Source organism: Crocuta crocuta, unplaced genomic scaffold (assembly GCF_008692635.1).
Source record: "Crocuta crocuta isolate KB4526 unplaced genomic scaffold, BGI_CrCroc_1.0 scaffold148, whole genome shotgun sequence".
Lineage (NCBI taxonomy): Eukaryota > Metazoa > Chordata > Mammalia > Carnivora > Hyaenidae > Crocuta > Crocuta crocuta.
Window position 1 is genome coordinate 708,123 of NW_027532416.1, and position 22,520 is coordinate 730,642.

The 22,520-nt window shown below is 35.1% G+C and overlaps 1 protein-coding gene across 1 annotated transcript in view; it reads right to left on the minus strand.

The window, feature by feature from the left end:
• Positions 1–22,520, minus strand: part of TMEM135 (transmembrane protein 135) — a 234,669-nt gene that overhangs the window by 131,769 nt on the left and 80,380 nt on the right. Inside the window, exon 5 of the mRNA XM_077778976.1 lies at positions 16,229–16,294. Within this exon, the coding sequence (XP_077635102.1) occupies positions 16,229–16,294 (66 nt within the window). The remainder of the gene's footprint in view (positions 1–16,228; positions 16,295–22,520) is intronic.

The following is a 22,520-nucleotide window of genomic DNA, read 5'->3' on the forward strand; positions in this document are numbered from 1 at the left end:
TACCAGACAAAAATACCAGACAAAAAAAATCTCACCATAAATACCAGTGCTTCTAAGCAGAGGGAAAAGGAACGGAACCATTTTGAAATACGCAGTAAAACTGTTCTTAACAAGGCCTACTCTCAGAGCCTATCTTGCTAGGGTATTATCAGAGCCTAATTAATATAGGGGAAGAGAACTCCAGCCCACATTAGCCATCCTGTCCCACCTAGGGGAGTTGGAAAAAAAACTGAGAAACATCTGTGAAGTTCACAGTCCAAAACCATAGTCTCTCTGAAAGACAGAACAAAGCATATGACTACAGAATGCTTCACATCCTCCCACACTTCATCATCGCATTACTAATGTCTTATTTGAGCAGTTCCTTTTACCTAGTACATCATGTCTAGCTTTCAAGAAAAATTACAAAACAAAACATACTAGAGAGTAAAAACCAAATCTGAAGCAACAAAGCAAGCATCAGAACCAGACATGGCACATGTGTCAGAATTATCGGACATGGAATTTAAAACAACTATGATTAATATGCTAAGGGCTCTAATGGACAAAGTAGACAGCATGCAAAAATAGATGGGCAATGTGTACAAAAAGACAGAAATCCTGAGAAAAAAAAACAAAAACAAATACTAGCAATAGGAAATACCGTAACAGAAATGAAGAATGACTTTGATTGCCTTATTAGTAGCCTGAACATGGCTGAGGAAAGAATCTCTGAACTTGAGGATACACAATAGTAACCTCTAAAACTGAAAAGCAAAGGGAACAAAGACTGAAAAGAACAAAACAGAATATCCAAGGACTGTGGACAACTAAAAAGGTGTAACATATGTAATGGGAATAAACAGAAGAGGAAAAAAGGAACAGAAGAAATATTCGAAACAATGACTAAAAATCTCCTAAATTAATGTAACACACCAAACAATAGATACAGTGAGATGTAAAAAAAAAAAATACTAAGAAAAATACCAAAACAATAACAACAACAACAACTATACCCAGGCATATCATTTTGAAACTACAAAAAAATCAAAGATAAAGAAAAAATCAAGGAAAAAACCAAAGGAAAAAAATAATCTGGACAACGACCCTCTTTTTTGTGTGTGTGTTTTATTTATTTCTGAGAGAGAGAGAGAGAGAGCATGAGCAGGGGAGGATGAGAGAGAGAGAGAGAGAGAGAGAGAAAGACAGCATGAGCAGGGGAGGGTCAGAGAGAGAGGGAGGTACAGAATCTAAAACAGGCTCCAGGCTCTGAGCTGGCTGTCAGCACAGAGTCCGACGTGGGGCTCAAACTCATGAACATGCGATCATGACCTGAGCCGAAGTCAGACGCTTAACTGACTGAGCCACTCAGGCACCCACAGAAGGACCCTCCTTAATTCTGCTCCTTAATTTTGCTCCTCAATTTTCAACTGTCCAGGAGAAATTGTAATAATGAGTATTCTTTTTTCCTTAAATTAAAAAAAAATTTTGTTAATGTTTATTTATTTTTGAGAGACAGAGCATGAGCAGGGTAAGGGCAAAGAGAGAAGAGACACAGACTCTGAAGCAGGCTCCAGGCTCGGGGCTGTCAGCACAGTGACCAATGTGGGGCTCCAACCTACAGATCAGGAGATCATGACCTCAGCTGAAGTCGGCCGCTAAACAGACTGAGCCAACCAGGCGCCCCAGAACCAGTGTATTAATGGCATTCTCTTTCAATACACATTTTGGTTGCTTTAACTTTTTTCTTTTTTAATTTACATACAGTAAAATTTACTTTATGGTGTATAGCAACATGGGTTTTGACAAATATACAGAATCTTGCACCTACCACCAGCACTGTGATACAAAATAGTTCCAACACCAAAAATATTCCGTTGTTTTGTCCTTTTCTAATCAACTCCTCCTCCACCTCCAATCTCTGACAATCATGGATCTATTCTCCTATCCCTACAGGTTTTGACTTATGCAGAATATCATTTAAGTGAAATCATATAATATTCAGCCTTGTAGGAATTCACTGAGATCTATGAACATATAAATTTATGTCTTTCACACAAATTTGAACGTTTTCAGCCATTATTTCTTCAAATAATTTTTCTGCACAAACTTCTTTGCGTTTTCTCCTGATACACTTTTGACACAAATGGTAGACCTTTGCTAGTCCGTAAGCTCTGCTCATTTTTCTCAGTCTTTATCTCATTATTGTGCAGACTGTATAATTATTATTGAGCTTTCTTCAACTTCACTTTTCTTTCCTTTGTCTTCACTCTACTGCTGAATGCATCTAGCACCTGTTCAGTTATTTTTATATTTAATATAATTATTTGAGTTATTTTAATTTTCTGTCCTAAAATTTCAATTTGGTTCCTCCTAGTTTCTTTTTCTTTGCTGGGAACTTCAATCTTGCTATTCATGTCAAAAACGTTTGCAGGGTTATTATACTGTTTTAAAAACGGTTTTTCATAATTCCAACATTGATGTCATCTCAGCATTGGCATCTGTTGATTGCTGTCTTCCATACAATTAGTTATGACTTCCCTGATTCGTGGCATGTCAAATACTTTTGGATTGTGTCCGAGAGACTTGTATTATCACATTCTTGATCATGTTAAAGATTCTTGGTCCTCCGGATAATTATTATTAGTTGTGGTTGTTGCTGTTGCTGCTGTTTTCGCTAATGTTATTGTTGTTATAGGCAATCAACCGAATTAGGCGCCAACCCCACATCCTGACCCACCTTCTCTGAGCTATGGTTTCAGTATCATTTTCAGTTTCCCAAGTTTCTTCAGTGTATTCAATCTATCTCCACATGTGCCACCTAAGGGCAATGGTCTATGCTACAGTTCAGTTTTCAAAGGCTTTATTGTGAGTACACACACGCTCTGCTCAGAGGTGAGTCTCAGATGTCAGACACAGATTTAAGTCCTCTTTTTCTCTGCCTCCTGTCTCCCCATGACTTTACCCACATTCTGTGTCCTAAGCTCCTTTTCTTGATCTTCTGACTATGTTAGGGTCTTATCCCCACCCCAATACCATTGCACATGGCCTACAAATACATCTGCCTCGGGGGTGAGGTGGCAAGAAAGGAAGAAAGCAAAAAATAAGAGATATTCTCCCCACATTCTTTGGACAACAAGATCCCCTTTTTCTAGTTTCTCTGGTCAAAGGGAAAGATATCTGTCTGCGTTTTAAATGGCGGCACAGCTGTCACTGCCACTACCGCCACTGCTGTGGAGGGCAACTTCATGGCTGGGGTCTTCTTGGGATCCTACCAGGAAAATAAAACCAAAATGCAAACCGTAATAATAAAATGGTGATGTTCTACAGTCTTCTTCATACAGGAGCTCTCCTTTCTAGTTCTCTGACCATAAACAGAGGACGAGGGGGTCTCTCCTAGAGGTTTTCTGTCTGTACTCACTGTACAGATCAAGAACAGGAGATTCCCTGGAGTGCAGACAAGGAGAAAAAGGATGGTGAGTGGAAAGAAACAGGGGACTTCACTGGTATCGGTCACACTTACAGTTTTGACTGTTTCCTCCAACCTCCTGCTATCATTTAAGGTTTCAGATGTTTGCTTTATGTATTCTGTTCAGGGTTTTTAGCTGTAATCAGTGGGAAAGACAAAGACAGACTCTACTTCCTCCATCTTAGCAGAAATAGGAAACCATAAACTTTCCAGAAATAAACCCTAACATTTATGATCAATTGATTTTGACAAAAGCATCAGGGCAATTCAATAAGCAAAGGAGGGTTTTTTCAACAAATGATCCTGGGGACAACTGGGTATCTATATGCAAAATAAATAGCTGAACCTCTGCCTCACACCATATGAAAAGTCAACTGAAGATGGAGCACAGATCTAAATGTAAACCAGGGGCTTCTGGGTGGCTCAGTCAGTTAAATGTCCAACTCTTGATTTCAGCTCAGGTCATGATCTCACAGTTTGTAAGATCGAGCCCCACGTGAGGCTTTGTGCTGACAACACGGAGCCTGGTTGGGATTCTTGCTCTCTCCAATCTCTCTCTGCCCCTTCCCCATGTGCATACACACTCTCTCTCTTTTTCTCTCAAAATAAATAAACTTGAAAAAATAAAATTAAAATAACAACAATAATAACTGTAAAACCAAAAAGTATAACACTTCTAGAAGAAAACATAGACAAAAAAATCTTTTCAATTCTGGGTTAGGGAAAGATATCTAAGCTAGAATACAAAAAAAAAATTAACAAACTGAATCTTATCAAAATTTAAAACTTTTACTTTCAGAAAGTACTGTTTACAAAATAGAAAGACCACAAACTGGGGGAAAAATTTAGAACATACAATATAAGATTTGTATCCAGAATTTAAAAAAATTATTTAATGTTTTTATTTATTTTTGAGAGACAGAGAAAGACAGAGCATAAGCAGGGTAGGGAGAGAGGCAGACACAGAATCCAGAGCAGGCTCCAGGCTCTGAGCCTTTAGTACAGAGCCCAATGTGGGGCTCGAAATCACGAACCATGAGGTCATGACCTGAGCTGAAGTCAGACACTTAATGAGCTACCCAGGTGCCCCCATAACCAGAATTTTTTAAAACTCACCTGCTCCAGCTCAACAATGAGAAACAAACCCAATGAGAAAATGGGCAGAATATTCTAACAGACATTTCATCAAAGATACACAAATGACTAATAAGCACACAAAAAGATGCCCAACATCATTAGTCATTAGGGAAATGCAAATTACAACCATAATGAGATACCACTACATATTTCTAGAATGGCTATAATCAAAATGACTGATAATACCAAATGTTGGCAAAGATGTCGACAAACTGAACTCCTGGTCCATTGCCACTGGGAATGTAGAATGGCACAGCCACTTTTTCTTAGAGAGTTACTCAGATGACCTAGCAATTCTAATCTTAGGTATCAACCCAAGAGACATAAAAAGATATTTCAAGCAAACACTTCTAGGAAAATACTCACAGAAGTATTTTTTGATTTATTTTATTTTTAGAGACAGAGACAGCACAAGTAGGGGAGAGAGGCAGATGGAGAGAAAGAATCTCAAGCAGGCTCCATACTCAGCATGGGATCATGACCTGAGCAGAAATCAAGAGTCAGACGCTCAACCTACTGAGCCACTCAAGCACCCCATAAGAGGTATTATTTATAATAGCCAAGATCTGAAAGCAATCCAGTAATCACTGACCGGTTAATAGATAAGTAAAATATTATCCATGTAATGGAATACTATTCAGTCATGAAAAAGGAAAAACCTGATACGGATAAACCTCAAAAATGCACTAAGTGAAAGAAGTCAGACATAAAAAAAAGTGCCTATTGTATAATTCCATGTATATGAAATCTTCAGAAAAACCAAATCTACAGACTATCCTATAATAAAGACTATAACTGGTCTCTGTTCCCAGTTTCTGGTATACAACTTCAAAAAACCTTGGAATTTCCAGAATGACAGGAGTGTCTATTATGCTAATAAGGTGATTCACAGTGATAGATTTAGGATCAGGGCTGATCACCAGAAAGGCCAATCTCACATTTAATGCAAATCCTTTCTTTTCTGATCTGCCACATCCCTACTGACCACCACAAACAATACTCGATACTCATCATTACATAGCAAATTCACCTATTGACAAAATAGCCAAGAGTCAACAAAGAAAGAAAAAAGATGTACAAACAAAAAAGTAAGAAATATACTGGACACAAGTGTGTATAAAATTAAATTTCTTCGGCAATTCAAAAAGTTTAAATTATTTGTTAGTGAAGTCACCCCAACATTTTACACAAAATTCCTTTGGTATGCTTTGTAAAAAAAAAAAAAAAAAAAAAAATCTGTATCTCTAAAGACTATTTTTATAATAAAGCCTGAATTTTCTTATGCATTCAATCACATTTAGCTATATAACCAAGATAGGCAAGTTTAAATTCAGTGGGTTCGTGAAGGGGAGGTAGTTGGGGCTGCCTTTACCCATGTGGAAATAATTGCTTTCCTGGCCTAAAGCTCTTCCTATTAGGATCAAAACAAACTGATGTTATCTTAAGAACCCTTCCAATTTTTGAAAAATAAAACCTAAGTGTTCCATACTTAGCCAGATATTATCCAGATATTGTTTGTTTTGTTTAAGGACAAAATTATGGCACATTTATTTTTGTATTTAAATCAAAAGCAGAGTTTCTATTATGAAGAAAATAAGGGCACTTCAACAGATAATTACCTTGGTATAGAAAGGCACATACAGAATTGGTACAGACAAGGCCACCAAGCTTAAATATTGTGATCTGATATTTTTAAAACCTCAGCTTAGCCCCTGGCCTTCTTTGTCTGCACCAGCACCAGAATTTTCCAAATACACTCTGTTCCAGGAGTATGAAATCATGCCACAGCATATAACATGATAAGCCACTTGAAGCAGATTTACTGACAAAGATAAAATTTTCCAGCAAGAATAAAATATAAGTTCTGAAGCTCAGTGTTTTATGATGTAATTCTGGCATGGATTCTAAATTTTCTAAGCACCTGCCAAAATATATATATGCTGTTTTGATTCACAGAATTAGAAAACTTAAAAAAAAAAAATGAAAAAAATATATATTATCAAGATGCTACGTAAACCAGTCTTCTGCCTCTGGCAGGTCAATATCTAAACCACCCAGATTGATGCTATTAAGAAATAAACATTTTTAAAATGAGCAAGATAGCAATCCTACAACCTCTCTGAAACCTCTGAATGTTTCATCACACTAAAGTAATGACCAGTGGCTTCAGTTATCTCCAACTTTCTGTTCTGCCATCAAAACTCATTCTTTCCATTAGAGAAAGCTTTGGGACTTCTTGCATTAATTAGCTTGCTTGTTATAAATGCTCTTTGGGCCCCTTTCTCTCTAGATCATTTTCCAAATTTATTACTTCTCTCCTTCTCTGGATGCTATCCATTTTCTCCAAATGTTTTTTTGTTTTGTCCAACAGATTATTTATATAGCTTATCAATAAGCATACAATATGGAAATCACTCCTAGAAGAAAAAAAAAGACTTGAGTTATTCAGGAACATTCTAGAATGGTCAGAATTCCTTTTATTTTTTAATTTTTTTCCCTTACATAATATGGGAGGAAGCTAATCAAGTTAACAAAGAGTATATTTCAAATGGCAATGGACATGTATAAAGCATCTTAACATTTTCTTCCTGTTAATATACAATACATACATCAGAGGCCTTCTTGCTGAAGAGATAACCCAATTTCCCTTAACAGGATCAACTGAGCCTTAGTCTGCACTTCTGGAAGTCTTCCACTTCTGGAAGTCTTCACCATTATCAGAACTAAGTTTCTACTATTCAATGACTTCACCCTGTTTTTCTAACAGAATTCTTATGTTTATTTGTCCATTTCCATTTTTCTACCATTGCACTAATTCCTGCTATGTTTATTCTATGTATGGAAACAAAGTCATGCTCAATAGAATTTGGTTGAGTAGGAGACTTCAAGTCTGTTTAGAACTGAGCTATCGGCACTAGACAGCAGAGGGCACTAACAATATATGCTGATCAAAGTATTTAAAGTCTGTCTTTTATTACCAACTCTCAGTTTACACACTTTTATAAATAACCACAATCTAGAGATCTCTATGTACTCAAATACAGAATATACTTAATCATATTTAATTAAATAAAAAAGTTACCATTTAGTATATACTAAATTCTAATAGGCTTCCTTTGGGCCAGACACTGTGCTAACTGCTTTATACATATTATCTAATTTGTTTCTCACAAAGTAATGCATGAAGAGGATGCATTTACTCCTATTTAAGAAGAAGACACTGAGTAGCAAGGTCATAAGTGGCAGGTTGTGGATTCATCCAGTAAACTATATACATATAAGGTTTCCTGAGAGAAGAAACCATACTAGTTTTATTTACCATTAAAACCCAGCACCTAGTATAGTTCCTGGGACTCCATTAATATTTAGGGAAAGCAAGGAAGGGAAGGCACACTAGATCTGACTCCAGTGCCATCCATCAGATCTATCTTTAAGATGTTCTCAATAATATTTCCTCATTTGATCAGATTATACAAGCCACTAGATCCTGGCATTCACTAGACACCAGGCCACAAAGACTTCACTATTTGAAATACTAACACTTAGCTTATTAGAGACATACATATTTCCTGAGGTGGTATTAAAAGAGAAGAGTAAAAATAAACATATAAATAAAATATTTAAGAAAAAATAAATGCAATTTTAAAAATATAAACATATAAGAGCTTACTTCTAGGTTTCTTTATATAAAGAATTCTCATTCACAAAGAAGAAAAAATACTTAAAGTACACTAAATATTATTCTTAACAATATTTAAATGTTGGAAGTTTATCTTACTCAACTTTATGAACAAGATGGAATATCAAATATGTAAATTTCAGTCTCTTCAAATAGTTCACTCATGAAAAAATATGACGTCAAAAAATATATCATTAATATCACAATTTCATGATTTTGAAATAATATAGCCCTAGTATTTATTATACATATAAATTTCTATTTATGGCTACATTTATCTTAAACCGAGAGTTTGATTAAATCAAGGTGATGTTTGCCACATATGTTCTTTCTAAATAACTCTATTACTTGTTCAGTAGAAGTATACTAAGATCCTTATTATATGCTAGGCAGGTGCTAAACCTGAAGAAACAGAAATCCATAACAGTTCCTATCCTTACTGTAGGAACTACAACAAAATATTCTGTATTTCTTATGTAGGACATTTTGTTCCTGAAAGGCAAAAACGGTTTCCATTCTAATAAAGCATGCAGAATACAGTAAATAAAACAAATATAATATAAAACAAAAGTAGGTGCTGGGTCAAATACCCTATCCATCTTTCTAAAACAGCGAGAATCCATGCTGCTGTGTTTTTGTTTATATACAAAGATCTTTAAAAATTACATTTCAAACTCCTTGCTATGTCTTGATCTGTTTTGTCTTTCTCAAAATGTGTATTCCTTGAGTTCAAAGAAGAAATAAGAACAAAAAATACTGCTTTAAAATAGTTTACAGAAGTGGCCAGGCATTAAAATCAGTAGATTTTAGTAATCCTGTATGATAGAACACTTAGTGCTACACTAACTAGATAGTAGTTAGATAGATAGATAGTAGTTCTACACTAGATGAGTAAATCTATATAAATAATATAGACACTGGAGCCGTAAGCTAGACCCGAGAGACAAAGTCTTTGGGGATGGAGCCCATGCACCTAAATTTTATAGAGCTCCATGGGCAACTGTCATGTACAGTAAAGGCTAAGAACTACATTTTTTAAAAAGGAGAAGGAGGGTATACAAAGCTGCCTAGAAGTAGAAAATGTTATAGCTGTATAGGACCTTAAAGATCCACTAATCAATTCATTTTCTAAAGTATGAATCTGAACTTGTAAGAAGTTAAGTACACTGTCCAAGAACACATAGGTTAGTACAGCCAGGAAGAGAACCCACGTCAGCTAACATGCAGACAAGTGCTCTTTCCAGCACACAAAGCTGGTTATTCCACTTAGGAAGAAGGTAAAGTATTAATTCTTGATTCATAAGCTTTATCAATGTTAGCAAGTATTCATATGGTAAATTATCAGAGAAATGTGAATTAAAGAAAAAAAACTACTGCATTGACCCCTGAACAATGTGGAGTTTAGGGGCACCAAACCCTACAGAGTAAAAAAATCTACATAAAACTTTTGGCTCCCCAAAAATCTAACAACTAATAGTCTACAGTTGATTGCAAGTCTTATGATAACATAAACAGTCGATTAACACGTATTTTGTATGCTGTGAGTTTTATATATTGTATTCCTATAATAAAGTAAACTAGGAAAAAAAGAAAATGTTAAGAAAATCATAAGAAAAAAATACATTTATAAAAAAAAATATATAAATATATAAGTGGACCTGTGCAGTTCAAATCTGTGTTGTTCAAGAGTCAGCTGTGCTTTCTTGAATTTTATTTTTTTAATAGTTTATTGTCAAGTTGGTTTCCATATAACACCCAGTGCTCATCCCCACAAGTGCCCTCCTCCATGCCCATCACTCCCATTCTCTTCCCCCTGTCCCACACCCATAAGTCCTCAGTTTGTTCTCAGCATTCAAGAGTCTCGCCTGGTATTTTCTTGAATTTTAAATACCCCCCTTGGAAAGAACTGTGATAAAAGAATCTAAAATGGAAAGTTGTTTTAATGTATAAATGAGCTGAATAATTACTAAGTGCCCAAAAAAGGCACTAAATAAATGTTACTTCCCTTCAACACCACACCTTACACTCTCATTTTTAAGTCTACATCAAGATGTCTCTCAACTCCCAACTATGCCCATTTGTGTACTTTCTCCTAATTAGCAATGCCTTGTGACCTCCTCTCCTTCAGCAATGTTTATAAATTCCCTAAAAAGCCCAATTGAAGATGTGCTTCCTAAGAAATTTTATAAACTAACTTAACCTTACTCTAATTATTTATTTCTTCATTATTTAAATTACTTGTACTCTTAAACCATGTACTTCTTTAGAATTTCTTTTGAAGGTATGTAATTGTAATTACTTTCTAGCTCCTTCTCATAATTTTATTTTATTTTAATGGGCTAGAATATAAGCCCCGCCTCCCAAAGGCAGGGATATTGGTTTGTTTTGCTCACTCCTGAATCACAAGCACTTGAAACAATGCTGGAAATATAGAAGGTGCTCTATAAATACTTACGGATGAATGGGAAAGGATTATTTCTCCTTCCATTCATCTCTCCAAAATTTCAGATGTAATGCTAAAGACAGAGATATGAAAAATTAAACTTTTTCAAAACAATGAAAATAAGGTATGCTTGACATTTTAGAAATTCATAAATTTTTTAAAAAACTTAACAGAGCTACAAAGATAAGTAAACTCACTGGCTATAGGAAGTCATTTAGCTTCTGAATTATACACTCCCAGTGACCCCTTGCCATCACTGTAAGAACTGGATACATAGTGCGAGCTAATAAATAGAAGGTAAAGGATTAAATAAGACTGGAGCTTGCAATCGTCCTTCCTAAGGTAAAGAATTTCTAAACTTTGTCCTCTCTCAAAACTTTGAATTAAGAATAATCTAATGAAAAAACCCCACTTTCTGGCTTACTCAGGTCTTAAGTTATGTAAAAGAAGAGTTAAGTATTTTTTAATACATAAATTTAAGAAAATAACTCTATCTTTCAACAAATGGGTTGTTTCACCCTACATATAAACACCTGGAAGACTGAAAACAGAATCACACCTTTCCTGAAGAAATTACAAAAGCATAATTTTTGAGACCAGCACATTTAATAACTATGATAATGATAAATTTTACAAGTTAGCTCCCCCCCCATAAAGAAACACATTTAAAACAATTCTACCCAACCCACAACTATATGGTCAACTAATCTCCTTCAACAAAGCAGGAAAGAATATCCAATGGATATAAAACAGTCTCTTCAACAAACAGTGTTGGGAAAACTGGACAGAAATATGCAGAAGAATGAAACTGGACCATTTTCTTACACCATACACAAAAATAAATTCAAACTGGATGAAAGACTTAAATGTGAGACAGGAAGCCATCAAAATCCTTGAGAACACAGGCAGCAACCTCTTTAACCTTGGCCACAACACTTCTTACTAGACACATCGCCAGAGGCAAGGGAAATAAAAGCAAAAATGAACTACTGGGACTTCATCAAGATAAAAAGCTTCTGCACAGCAAAGGAAACAATCAACAAAACTAAAAGGCAACCTAAGGAAGGGGAGAAGATATTTGCAAATGACATACCTGATAATGGGTTAGAATCCAAAATCTATAAAGAACTCACTAAATTCAACACCAAAAAACAAATAATCCAGTGAAGAAATGGGCAGAAGACATGAATAAACATTTTTCCAAAGACAGCCAGATGGCCAACAGACACATGAAAAGATGTTCAACATCACTCATCATCAGGAAAATACAAATCAAAACCACAATAAGATACCACCTCACACCTGTCAGAATGGCTAAAATTAACAACACAAGAAACAACGTGTGTTGGCAAGGATTCAGAGAAAGAGGAACCCTCTCACACTGTTGGTGGGAATGCAAACTGGTGCAGCCACTCTGGAAAACAGTGTGGATTTTCCTCAAAAAGTCCAAAATAGAACTACCCTACAACCCAGCAACTGCACTACTAGCTATTTACCCAAAGGATACACAAATACAGATTCAAAGGGGAACATGTATCCCAATGTTTATAGCAGCATTATCAACAATAGCCAAACTATGGAAAGAACCCAAATGTCCATCCACTGATGAATGGATAAAGATGTGTGTGTGTTTGTGTGTGTGTGTGTGTGCCCAGCCATCAAAAGGAATAAAATCTTGCCATTTGCAATGATGTGGATGAAGCTAAAGTGTATTATGCTAAGAAAAATAAGTCAGCCAGAGAAAGACAAATATTGTATGATTTCACTCATATGTAGAATTTAAGAAACAAAATAGATGAACATATGAGACGTGGATATAAAAGAGAAAGAGAGGGAAACAAACCATAAGAGACTCTTAAAGATAGAGAACAAAGGGTTGATGGAGGGAAGTGGGTGGAGGGATGGGCTAGATGGGTGATGGGTATTAAGGAGGGTACTTGTTATGATGAGCACTGGGTGCTGCATGTAAGTGATGATTTCAAGATTTCCACTCCTGAAGCCAAAACTACACTATATGTTAATTAACTAGAATTAAAATAAAAATGTGAAAAGAAAAAAAATTCTACCCAGAAAAATGGTCTTCTTTCCTATGTAATTTTTTTTTTTTTAATGTTTTATTTATTTCTAGGAGAGAGAGAGACAGCGTGAACAGGGGAGGGTCAGAGAGAGAGGGAGACACAGACTCTGAAACAGGCTCCACGATCTGCGCTGGCAGTCAGCACAGAGCCCGACGCGGGGCTCGAACCCACGAACCGCGAGATCATGACCCAAGCGAAAGTCGGACGCTCAACCGACTAAGCCACCCAGGCGCCCCCTTTCCTATGTAATTTAATCAAGATACAAAAATCCAGCTCATATAGGACTGTACAAAACATATCAACATGGTTAGACATTTAGTGACAAATGTCTAACCATTCATTTTAAGCCACATATTTCTCTACACATAGGAAAAGAAACAGTGATAATCAGAATGCATAAAAAACCATGGCTGATTACAATAATCTCAGAGGTCTTAGCTACTGTGCTCTTTTTTACTTGTCAAACTATAGGATAATTGAACAATTAGAAACTCTAGTCTAAGTGAATTACATTGAGGGAGATTATATTGTATGGTGGGAATGAATGTGATTTAGAATCAAACGGGGGTTCAAATCCTGGCTCTCCCATTTCCTAGATGTTTGATTGTAGACAAATGTTTAAATTCTCTGAGCCTCATTTTATCTACAAAATGAGCATAATAATTTCCCCTTTGTAGAGTGGTGATAAAGCATTAAAAAAATAATGTGTCACTCCTTTGCTTAAATCCTCCAATGATTCATTATAACATTATAAAGTCAGTTTCAAACTCCTTCAAAAACTACCTTCTTATTTTCTGAAAGAGGAACCATGTTTTCTGGTCTCAACATTTCTTAAAACACTCAAGTACAAATGCCCAATAACTAGACAAAATGTGTAGGCTTAGAGTCGGAACACAGGGGAAGGGAGACAAGCAAAGATCAATGTCATCATGCAACCAGGAACCAGCTTACTGATTTTTTGGAATTTGGATATACCAGTCTTTATTCTTCCTACCTGATAGCACTGTCATGGGGTTACTTCCTAATCTACTGTTTAACAGAAATGTTCACAGTAATGGCCTAGAACAATTTTTTAAATGCCCTAGGACAAGTAAGCTGCTAACCCCTCTCCTCCCTTAGCATATCATAAAGTTTCCAATATGATAAATATGGTGATTTCACCTTCTCTTTAAATAATTCATTAAATTATTATCCTTTTAGCTCTTCTCCTACTCCCAAACAAATTCCCTATTATTGCCTTGATATTAAAATTTAGCACATTCCAAATGGAATCTGAACTCTATTTACATCCAGACTCAACATAAACTAAGTATTTTTTAATCTCTACCAGACTTTTTTCCAGGTATTGATGCAATTGTTTCCTCAACTAGAGAGTAAGCACCTCTAAAGGCAAGAATCATGTTGTATCTATCATCTAATTCCATAACACTTAGACTAGCATCTCCAAAAGTCTATGCTAGTTGTATATACACATATTTAATAATATATTTGGTTTGTCTTAATTCTCTATTTTCCAAGTCAAATCATCAAATTAAAATTATTTTGTAGCCTATTCTACCATTTACTGAATAGTTACTACGTTCACTGTATTTTTTTAAACTACAAAATATTATCATTTTTTATCAACGCCAACATATCAGAGATTTATAAGAAATCTCACAATTTATGATATTAAAACATGAAAAATACTAAATGGTAACTATGAGGTATCACAGATTAGAAAACATAGCATTTTCAGACATCGTAAAATGTAAAAGAAAACAATGTGCATCTTAACAGTTTTAACTTCATTTTGGAAACTGAAAGTCAGAGAGTGCTTAAAAACTTTGTCCCACATTAATACCTGTTAATATGGTTAGAAACCTGTGGCAATCCTCAGTAACTGAGGAAGAAATGGATCAAAAGCCAGATGCTTTAACTACTTCCTCTCCATTACATAAAATAGGTACGTATCCAATATGTGTTGGTATGCTCAAAAGATTACTTTTAAAACTGTCTTGCATGCATTTCCCCAAACTTCCTATAACAAAAGATAAAATTCAAAAATTCATAGCCTTCTCCCCAAAAATATATAGTACTTACTAAAATCAGAAATTTATTTTTATATAGTCTAGGCAGATAAGTGTGTCTGATTTTATTAATGGCATTTTTTACCTCAAAAAAAAAAAAAAGTAGTATGTGTAGCACCACATACTACAGTTTGAGAATACAAAGGGATCAGTTAAGTCTTTTTCATAGACAAAATATATACTACAAATTAATATCAAAGTGCCTTGCCAATATACAGTTCAACATTTAAGAGTATATCATTTCCAAATGATTGTACATTTTTACCTAACAGGCAGATATATTGACTGATAAAATTTATAGTCATAAAATAATACAATTTCAGTTAACTCCTCAGATATTTAGTCACTTCTACTATTAAATATTTAGGTTACTGAATTATAAATATTACATTAACAGAGAACTTAATTCTATAACGAGGAACACTGTATTTTATCCTTAAGTCTTGCTAATAGAATAGAAAAAGGAGCATGGCAATGTGATGTCATATTTGACATCAACTTGTGAAACAGTGAATTAAGAAAAGGCAGACAGAGGGGCACCTGGGTGGCTCAGGTGCTTACATGTCCGACTTCGGCTCAGGTCATGTTCTCACAGTTCATGAGTTTGAGCCTGGCATCTGGCTCTGTGCTGAGAGTCAGAGTTCATAGCTTGGAGCCTGGAGCCTGCTTCGAATTCTATGTCCCCCTCGCTCTGTGCCCCACCCCCACTTACACTCTCTTCTGTCTCTCAAAAATGAATAAACATTATTAAAAAAAATTTTTTTTAAAAGAAAAGACAGCATGGTAGTTAGGCTGATAATCATTCTGGAATGAAAATTCATTTCCGGTGGTAGCATTTTGTTTTTTAAGAATTGGTAGGAACATTTAGAAAAGTCAAAACTTAGAATCAGTACCTTGATTGAGCCTCAACTATAAAACAGATGGACTAAATTCATTTCTCTTCCCCTCCCCCCATCTTTTCTCTCTTGTCTTTCTCTTGTTCTCTCTCTCTCTTTATGATAAATGTCAACATTACAAATATTTTATCCTAGGTAAGAAGTATCAGATCTGTAGAACACAGGATAAAAAGAAAGGAAAAAGCACAGAATTATTTTCATTAAAAAATATATGTTTCTAAAAATTATTATTAAATAAAATATTATCTTTTAAGAGTAAAAGCAATTGTCAAGCAAAGATTAAAAGACTTAGCATTTTGTTTTCAACACAAGATCCAGTTCCAATATGACTAAACTAGAACTGATTTGTAGCTAAGATTCACTCAACATGTATTTCTCAATTTGTTATATAAATTATCACAGAATTCACATTTTATGTTTTAAAAAATGGCAGACTATGAAATAAGAAATAATATTTATGTCAAAATTCTAATCTTACTTCTCCATTTCTTAATGTTGTGATGGTTCCTCTTGCTACTCCCATTCTAAATAGTGTTTCTGTGGCCTGTGAATTAAAAAAAAAAAAGCAAATATACATCATTTATATTCTGTATTCCCACCCCCAAACTGTAAAAACCATTCATTACTATTACATTTCCAGCAACTTCTAGAGGAGCATCAATACAGCACAATAAGAGGTACAGGATCTATGTTCTACCTTAGAAATATCATTTTCAGAATGTTTTAATGTTATCAAGAGCTCAAACAAAATTGTTTCAAAGGCTATTTTGATCTGCGAGTATTCATCCATATCTATCTGGTTTCAAATCAGTACACTTAGATAAGTTTAAACCTTAGTTTGAGTAACAAAGATTAAGTAATAAGTACTTGAATTCAATTCAGAAATTATCATGTATTCTCTTTTTCAATACATGTAAGTTCAGTTCAAATCACTTGACTGCTACTGAAATACTAACAGAAGATGAAATAATTCAGTGATTCCATATATAAAATAATACCAAAAAAGAGTGATTGCTTTCTGTACACTAATAATGAACAATCGTAAAAGGAAATTAACAATTCCAAATACACTTAACCAAAGAAGCAAATGACTTGTTCACTGAAAACTACAAAACACTGCTAAAAGAGATTAAAGAACACGTAAGTAAATGGAAAGACATCCTGTGTTCATGTACTGGAAGACAAATGTTAAGACGTCGATATCACCAAAAATGATCTATAGGATCAATGTGAAGTCTACTAAAAATCCCAATGACTTTTTTATAGGAATACAAAAATTCTAACCTAAAAGTGATACAGAACCCGAAGGTCTCCAAATAGCCCAAACAATCTTGAAAAAGAGGAACAAAGTTAGAGAACTCAAACTTCCTGATTTCAAAACTTATTTCAAAGCTACAGTAATCAAACAATGTGGTACTAGCACAGACAAACATATAGGTCAATGAAATAGAAATGAGAGCTCAAAAATAAACCTCTGCATACATGGCCTACCAAAACCATTCAATGGGGGAAAGGACAATCTTTTTAATAACCACATGCAAAAAATTGAATTTGGACCTTTGCTTTAAACCATATATAAAATTAACTCAAAAGGGATCAAAGACCTGACCTAAATTTAAAAACTAAAACTATAAAACTCTTAGAAGAAAAAAAGGGAGGAGCCTAATGATTCAGTGTATAGCGAGGACCTGCTTCCTGGTTTTGGATGGCTGGAAAACTGAAGCAGGTTCTTCCTCTACTTTTATTAAGTGCCCTGATCCCATTCATGAGGGCTCCTCATCTAATCTGACTTACCTCCCAAAGGCCCATCTCCTGATACCATGATACTGAGGGCTAGGGTTTTGACATGGATTCTGGGGCAACAAAAACATTCGTCCATGAGAAAGTATTCCAGTACAAAGGGAGAAGAAATACAAAGGTCAATAGGTAAGATCATGCTTGGCATCTGCAAAGACAGGTAAGCCTAAGAAAAAATGGCTTCATGGGACTATGGTTGAAAAAAAAGAGAGGATGCAAATTCATCTACTTAATATGTGCTTCTAATTTTTAACCTGGCATAAGAGGAAAGAGGCATTTCCAACCTTCAATAATAGAAAATATAATTTAAAGGATGCCCTATAAAACATACATTTTAAGAATTAGTAACCCCCCAAAAAAAGAACCCAAAAACTACAATTCTAAATTTAAAAACTGAATGCATATCTAAAGAAATACAAAAGGTTTGAAATGAAAACCTGGAGGACAAAAAGAAAGGAAAAGCACAAGATTATTTTCATTAAAATATATATATTTGTAAAAGTTATTAAGCAAAATGTCACAAATCAGTGTGATCGGTGTAATGTAAGTTACAAGATAATTTAGATTTAAGGAAGTAAATTACAGAAGAAATAAATAAAAGATTACACATGGTTGCCTCTGGGTTGTGAAAATCAAGCATGAAAGAGGTGAAGAAGAATACCACTTTTTCCATTAGCTTCGCAGCACACTCACTATTTGACTGCTTAAACTGCATAAAAATCCTTAATCAAAACGTTTTTTCATAACTTTTAAAGACTGATTTTAAGTAAATCAGTAGTGTCCAATTTTGCAAAGAAGTCACACACTACAATTTCTATAGAGTGGTGCACATGAGAATATAGTCAAGGACTGAATAAAAGGATATAAAGTCAAACAGTGTGAGCAAACTCTTTCAAAAAGTTTGAAAATAAAGGTAAGAAATGAGAATGAGTTGTTGCTAGAAAGAACAGAGTTGAGAGAAAATTGAAAACAGTATACACGTTTAAGATAGAAGAGATTTAAACAGGTTTTTAACGGCTAAGTAGTGGTTGTCAGTAAGGCAGTTTAGACTCCGGGAGGAAAATGGAAGGGCACTCCTGTAGAAGACAGGATCAAGAGCGCACAGTTATCTGTCAGCTGTGTTAAAAGGGAGAAGGTACAAATAGAGGAAAATCCTTTCCCTCTCCCTCCCTCCGCTCTGAGCCTGCCCCTTTGCCCCCTGTCTCCCCCTCCCCCTCTCTAGAGGACAGGATAATCTTCTGAGAATGACAAAGATACTGACTGAAGGATGGGGGTGAGACTGTGTAATGTAAAAGGAAAACAGAAGGGAACAGAACTGCCAAGCAATACTAAAAGCCCAGCTAAGGCTGAAAATCATACATCTTTATTATTACAAATCTACATACTTACAGAATTAGAAAGCTAAAAAAGATTCACAGTTTAGGAATTATCAAGGCAAAGTGATCAACCAAAGACCAGATATGAATTTAAAAGTAACTTTTAATTCAACATTTATTGGTAAAATACAGCATGTGATTTCCAAATAAAAGTAAATTTTTTCTGGGGCGCCTGGGTGGCTCAGTCAGTTAAGCGTCTGACTTCAGCTCAGGTCATGATCTCACAGTTCGTGGGTTCCAGCCCCGCATCAGGCTGTGCTGACAACTACCTCAGAGCCTGGAGCCTGTTTCAGATTCTGTGTCTCCCTCTCTCTCTGACCCTCTCCTGTTCATGCTATCTCTCTCTCAGAAATAAATAAAACATTAAAAAAAAAAAACTAAAGCAGATAAAGCTAGATGCTGTAAAATCTATTTATAGAAATTGCTACTGAAGGAAAAAACTTCACACCAATGATGAACTTGTATTTGTTCTATTTTTCATGATACATACATTCAATTATATCTTCCATCTTCCTGTTTCTTTTTAAAATTTCATCTAGTGATGTGATTAACAGTACTCATCTAGGTCATATTAGTTACTGTATATATTTAAGGAGCAAAAGGTGAAAGGCAAGGCAGCAAGCACTTGTGATAAAATATGCAAAAACTTCTCTAAACAAGATCAAACTATTTGCTTTCTTGTGTCTCAAAAACCAGAGGGAGTTTGAAGATCTAATTCTTTTTCTACACTTTCTCCAGTAGAATAATACCAAATTCAATCTTTTGTTTCCAACTAAATTGATTTATTTCATCAGCTCTTCCTGCCAACATTTTCAAGGATGGCTCATTCTAACAGCACTCTGTCAATTCAGCTCAGCTTCCTTTGATTCTATAGGGAAGCACTGGAGTGTACAATATTCTTTTGACCTCTACTAAAGAGATTGCTTTTAATTTACTTGTACACAAACAATGGCTAACAAGTGTCAAAAACAATGAGATACAGGGCTAACTCTTACCATTTATAAATGTACCACCAGCAAATTCTTCATTGAAATTCCCATCTCCTTGAGTTTTGGTAACAACTAAAATGATTACTACAAAAACATTCATTAAATGTTTTCTGTCAGTGGCAGGGGAAAAAATCTATAGGTCCTTATTTAAAATTAGGTTACCAAGACAGACTGCTTTTTAAAAGAGTGTTAGATAAAAGAGACTTGGGAGACATGAAATCTAGAAGTAATGCAAAACTCTGGGCTGGATCCTTGTGTTTATGTGCAAATCTAAAAACAAATTGGTAGCAGTAACAGTCTCTGGATGTTTTCCTTTTCTGTACTGTCAACATTCTACCATGCACGTATACTGTTTGGCAATAATAAAAAGGAAAAAAAGCAACAATTTTTTTACTCTAAAAGATAAAACATTTAAAATAGAATTTTGAAACAATGAAAAATGTTTTAACATAAGCAGTACTATACTATGTAGCTCCTAACAGTGAAGGCAGACAAATTCCATAGAGACTCATGCTCTTACAGGCTAATAATTTTTCATTCAATAAGCCAACACAAAGTAAGCAAAATTAAGAAGAAATATATATTGGGACACCTGGGTGACTCAATCAGCTAAGTGCCCAACTCTTGATTTCAGCTTAGGTCATGATCTCACAGTTCAGGCTCTGCCTAGACATTGTAGAACCTGCTTGAGATTCTCTCTCTCCCCCTCACTCTCTACCCCTCTCCAGCTCGCATATGTGCACTCTCTCTCTCAAAACAAATAAACTTTTAATGAAAGAAATATATTTTTAATATACTTTACCTTAAAAAGCAGTATAATAGATCTAAAGCATCTTATTACAGAAAGACTTGAGTGTATTAGTTTAATATATTATTTATTAATATAAAGACAACAGTTGTATTTAGCAGGCACTTGTTTCCTATTAGTCAAGCAGGTAGAATTCTAGTTACTTTATTCCCACTATTTACTATCTGGGCAACCTTAGGCAGATCACTTAAACTCTCTAAGCTCTGATCTCCTCCGTAAAGTGGTAAGCTCTGATCTCCCCGTCTTCTTGTGGGTGGTCAATGAAGGTGTTAACATACATGAAAAGCTCAGTAAAGAGCTAGCTAAATATAAAACAGTGAATCCAAAGTCTAGCTTAGGACAGTACTTTTGCAATGAAAAGATGTTTAAGAAACACTAGTTTTTATTTTTTTTAATGTAAAACTAAGAATTGGGCTAATGAAAGACCAAATATGAATGGGCCTTAATGCCAGCTATGAATCTAAAACACAAAAATCTATGTCAGAGTCATGGCACCTACTGTTCTATAACTATCTCTTAATTGTCCAGGTTCACCATAAACAGAGAGGTCCTAGAGGGTTTGAATTAAATATTTCATTTATGTATTCCCAGCACCTTGCGTAATATATAACAATATAGCATAAAGATTAAGGAAGCAGGTTTTAGAAAGAGATTGCTGAGTTCAAATTCTAGCTTTGCCATTTGTAAGATGTGTGATCTTGGACAAGGCAACTTCACTTCTTTGAGCTCAACTACACCATTAGCAAAATAAAAATAATAATATATAACTGAAGGAAAACTCTAAGTGCTCAATAAATGACCATTTTATTGCTATTAATATCACAAAGAAAATGCAAGATTCCAACTCTACCTTAAAAATCAGTCAAATGTAAATAAATACTATATCTGGGGTCACCTGGGTGGCTCAGTTGGTTGAGCATCTGACTTCAGCTCAGGTCATGATCTCATGGTTTTTGAGTTCAAGCCCTGCATCGGGTTCTGTGCTGACAGCTCAGAGCCTGGAGCCTGCTTCAGATTCTGTGTCTCCCTCTCTCTCTGCCCCTCCCCCATTCTCTCTGTCTCTCTCCTCTCTCTCTCTCTCCCTCTCTCTCTCAAAAATAAACATTAAAAAAATTTAAAAAACAAAAACAAAAAAATCACACCAGTGATTAAAAATATATAAAGCAATCAACCACAATCAGCACATTACACCAGATGCTCATTTATTTATGCTAAAATTCTTGTAGAAAATAGAAAACATATATTATTTCAAATTTAATTTAGCAAAAACCTTCAGAAATCGTGTGCAAAATTTATTCCCCAACTCTTTATCCTACCATAGAAGAAAGATTTAAACATTGAAGTTTTCAAGCACCAGCTACTTTCTTTTCTTATGATGATAAAAATACAAAATAAAAATTAGGAAAATGGAGCATTGGCTATCTGCTTCTCAAAAGGAGCAATACATGATACAAATCTAATAACATCTCTTCAAAACACACAAACTGTTGTATTTAGCATAGCAAGCAAGATCTCTGTGATGTTCGTGAACCACTCTCACTCTCTTTCTCCAGGCGCTGCCTACAGCCCAGCACTTTCCCAGCTGACTGAACACAGTTCATAACTTCTGGACTCCTACACTGCCGCAGGTGCAGCACAGGCAGCAAAACGTCTAAGAGCAAATCTATCTTCCTAGCCAGAAAATGGGGAAGAGGAGCCCAAGTAAGCCACTGAAAGTGCAGGGAATTAATCCCTGGCTGTTCAGGGGCCTTTCTGTCTTTGTTTTCTCTGGACTCTGGCCCAAAGATAAGCCCTGTTATA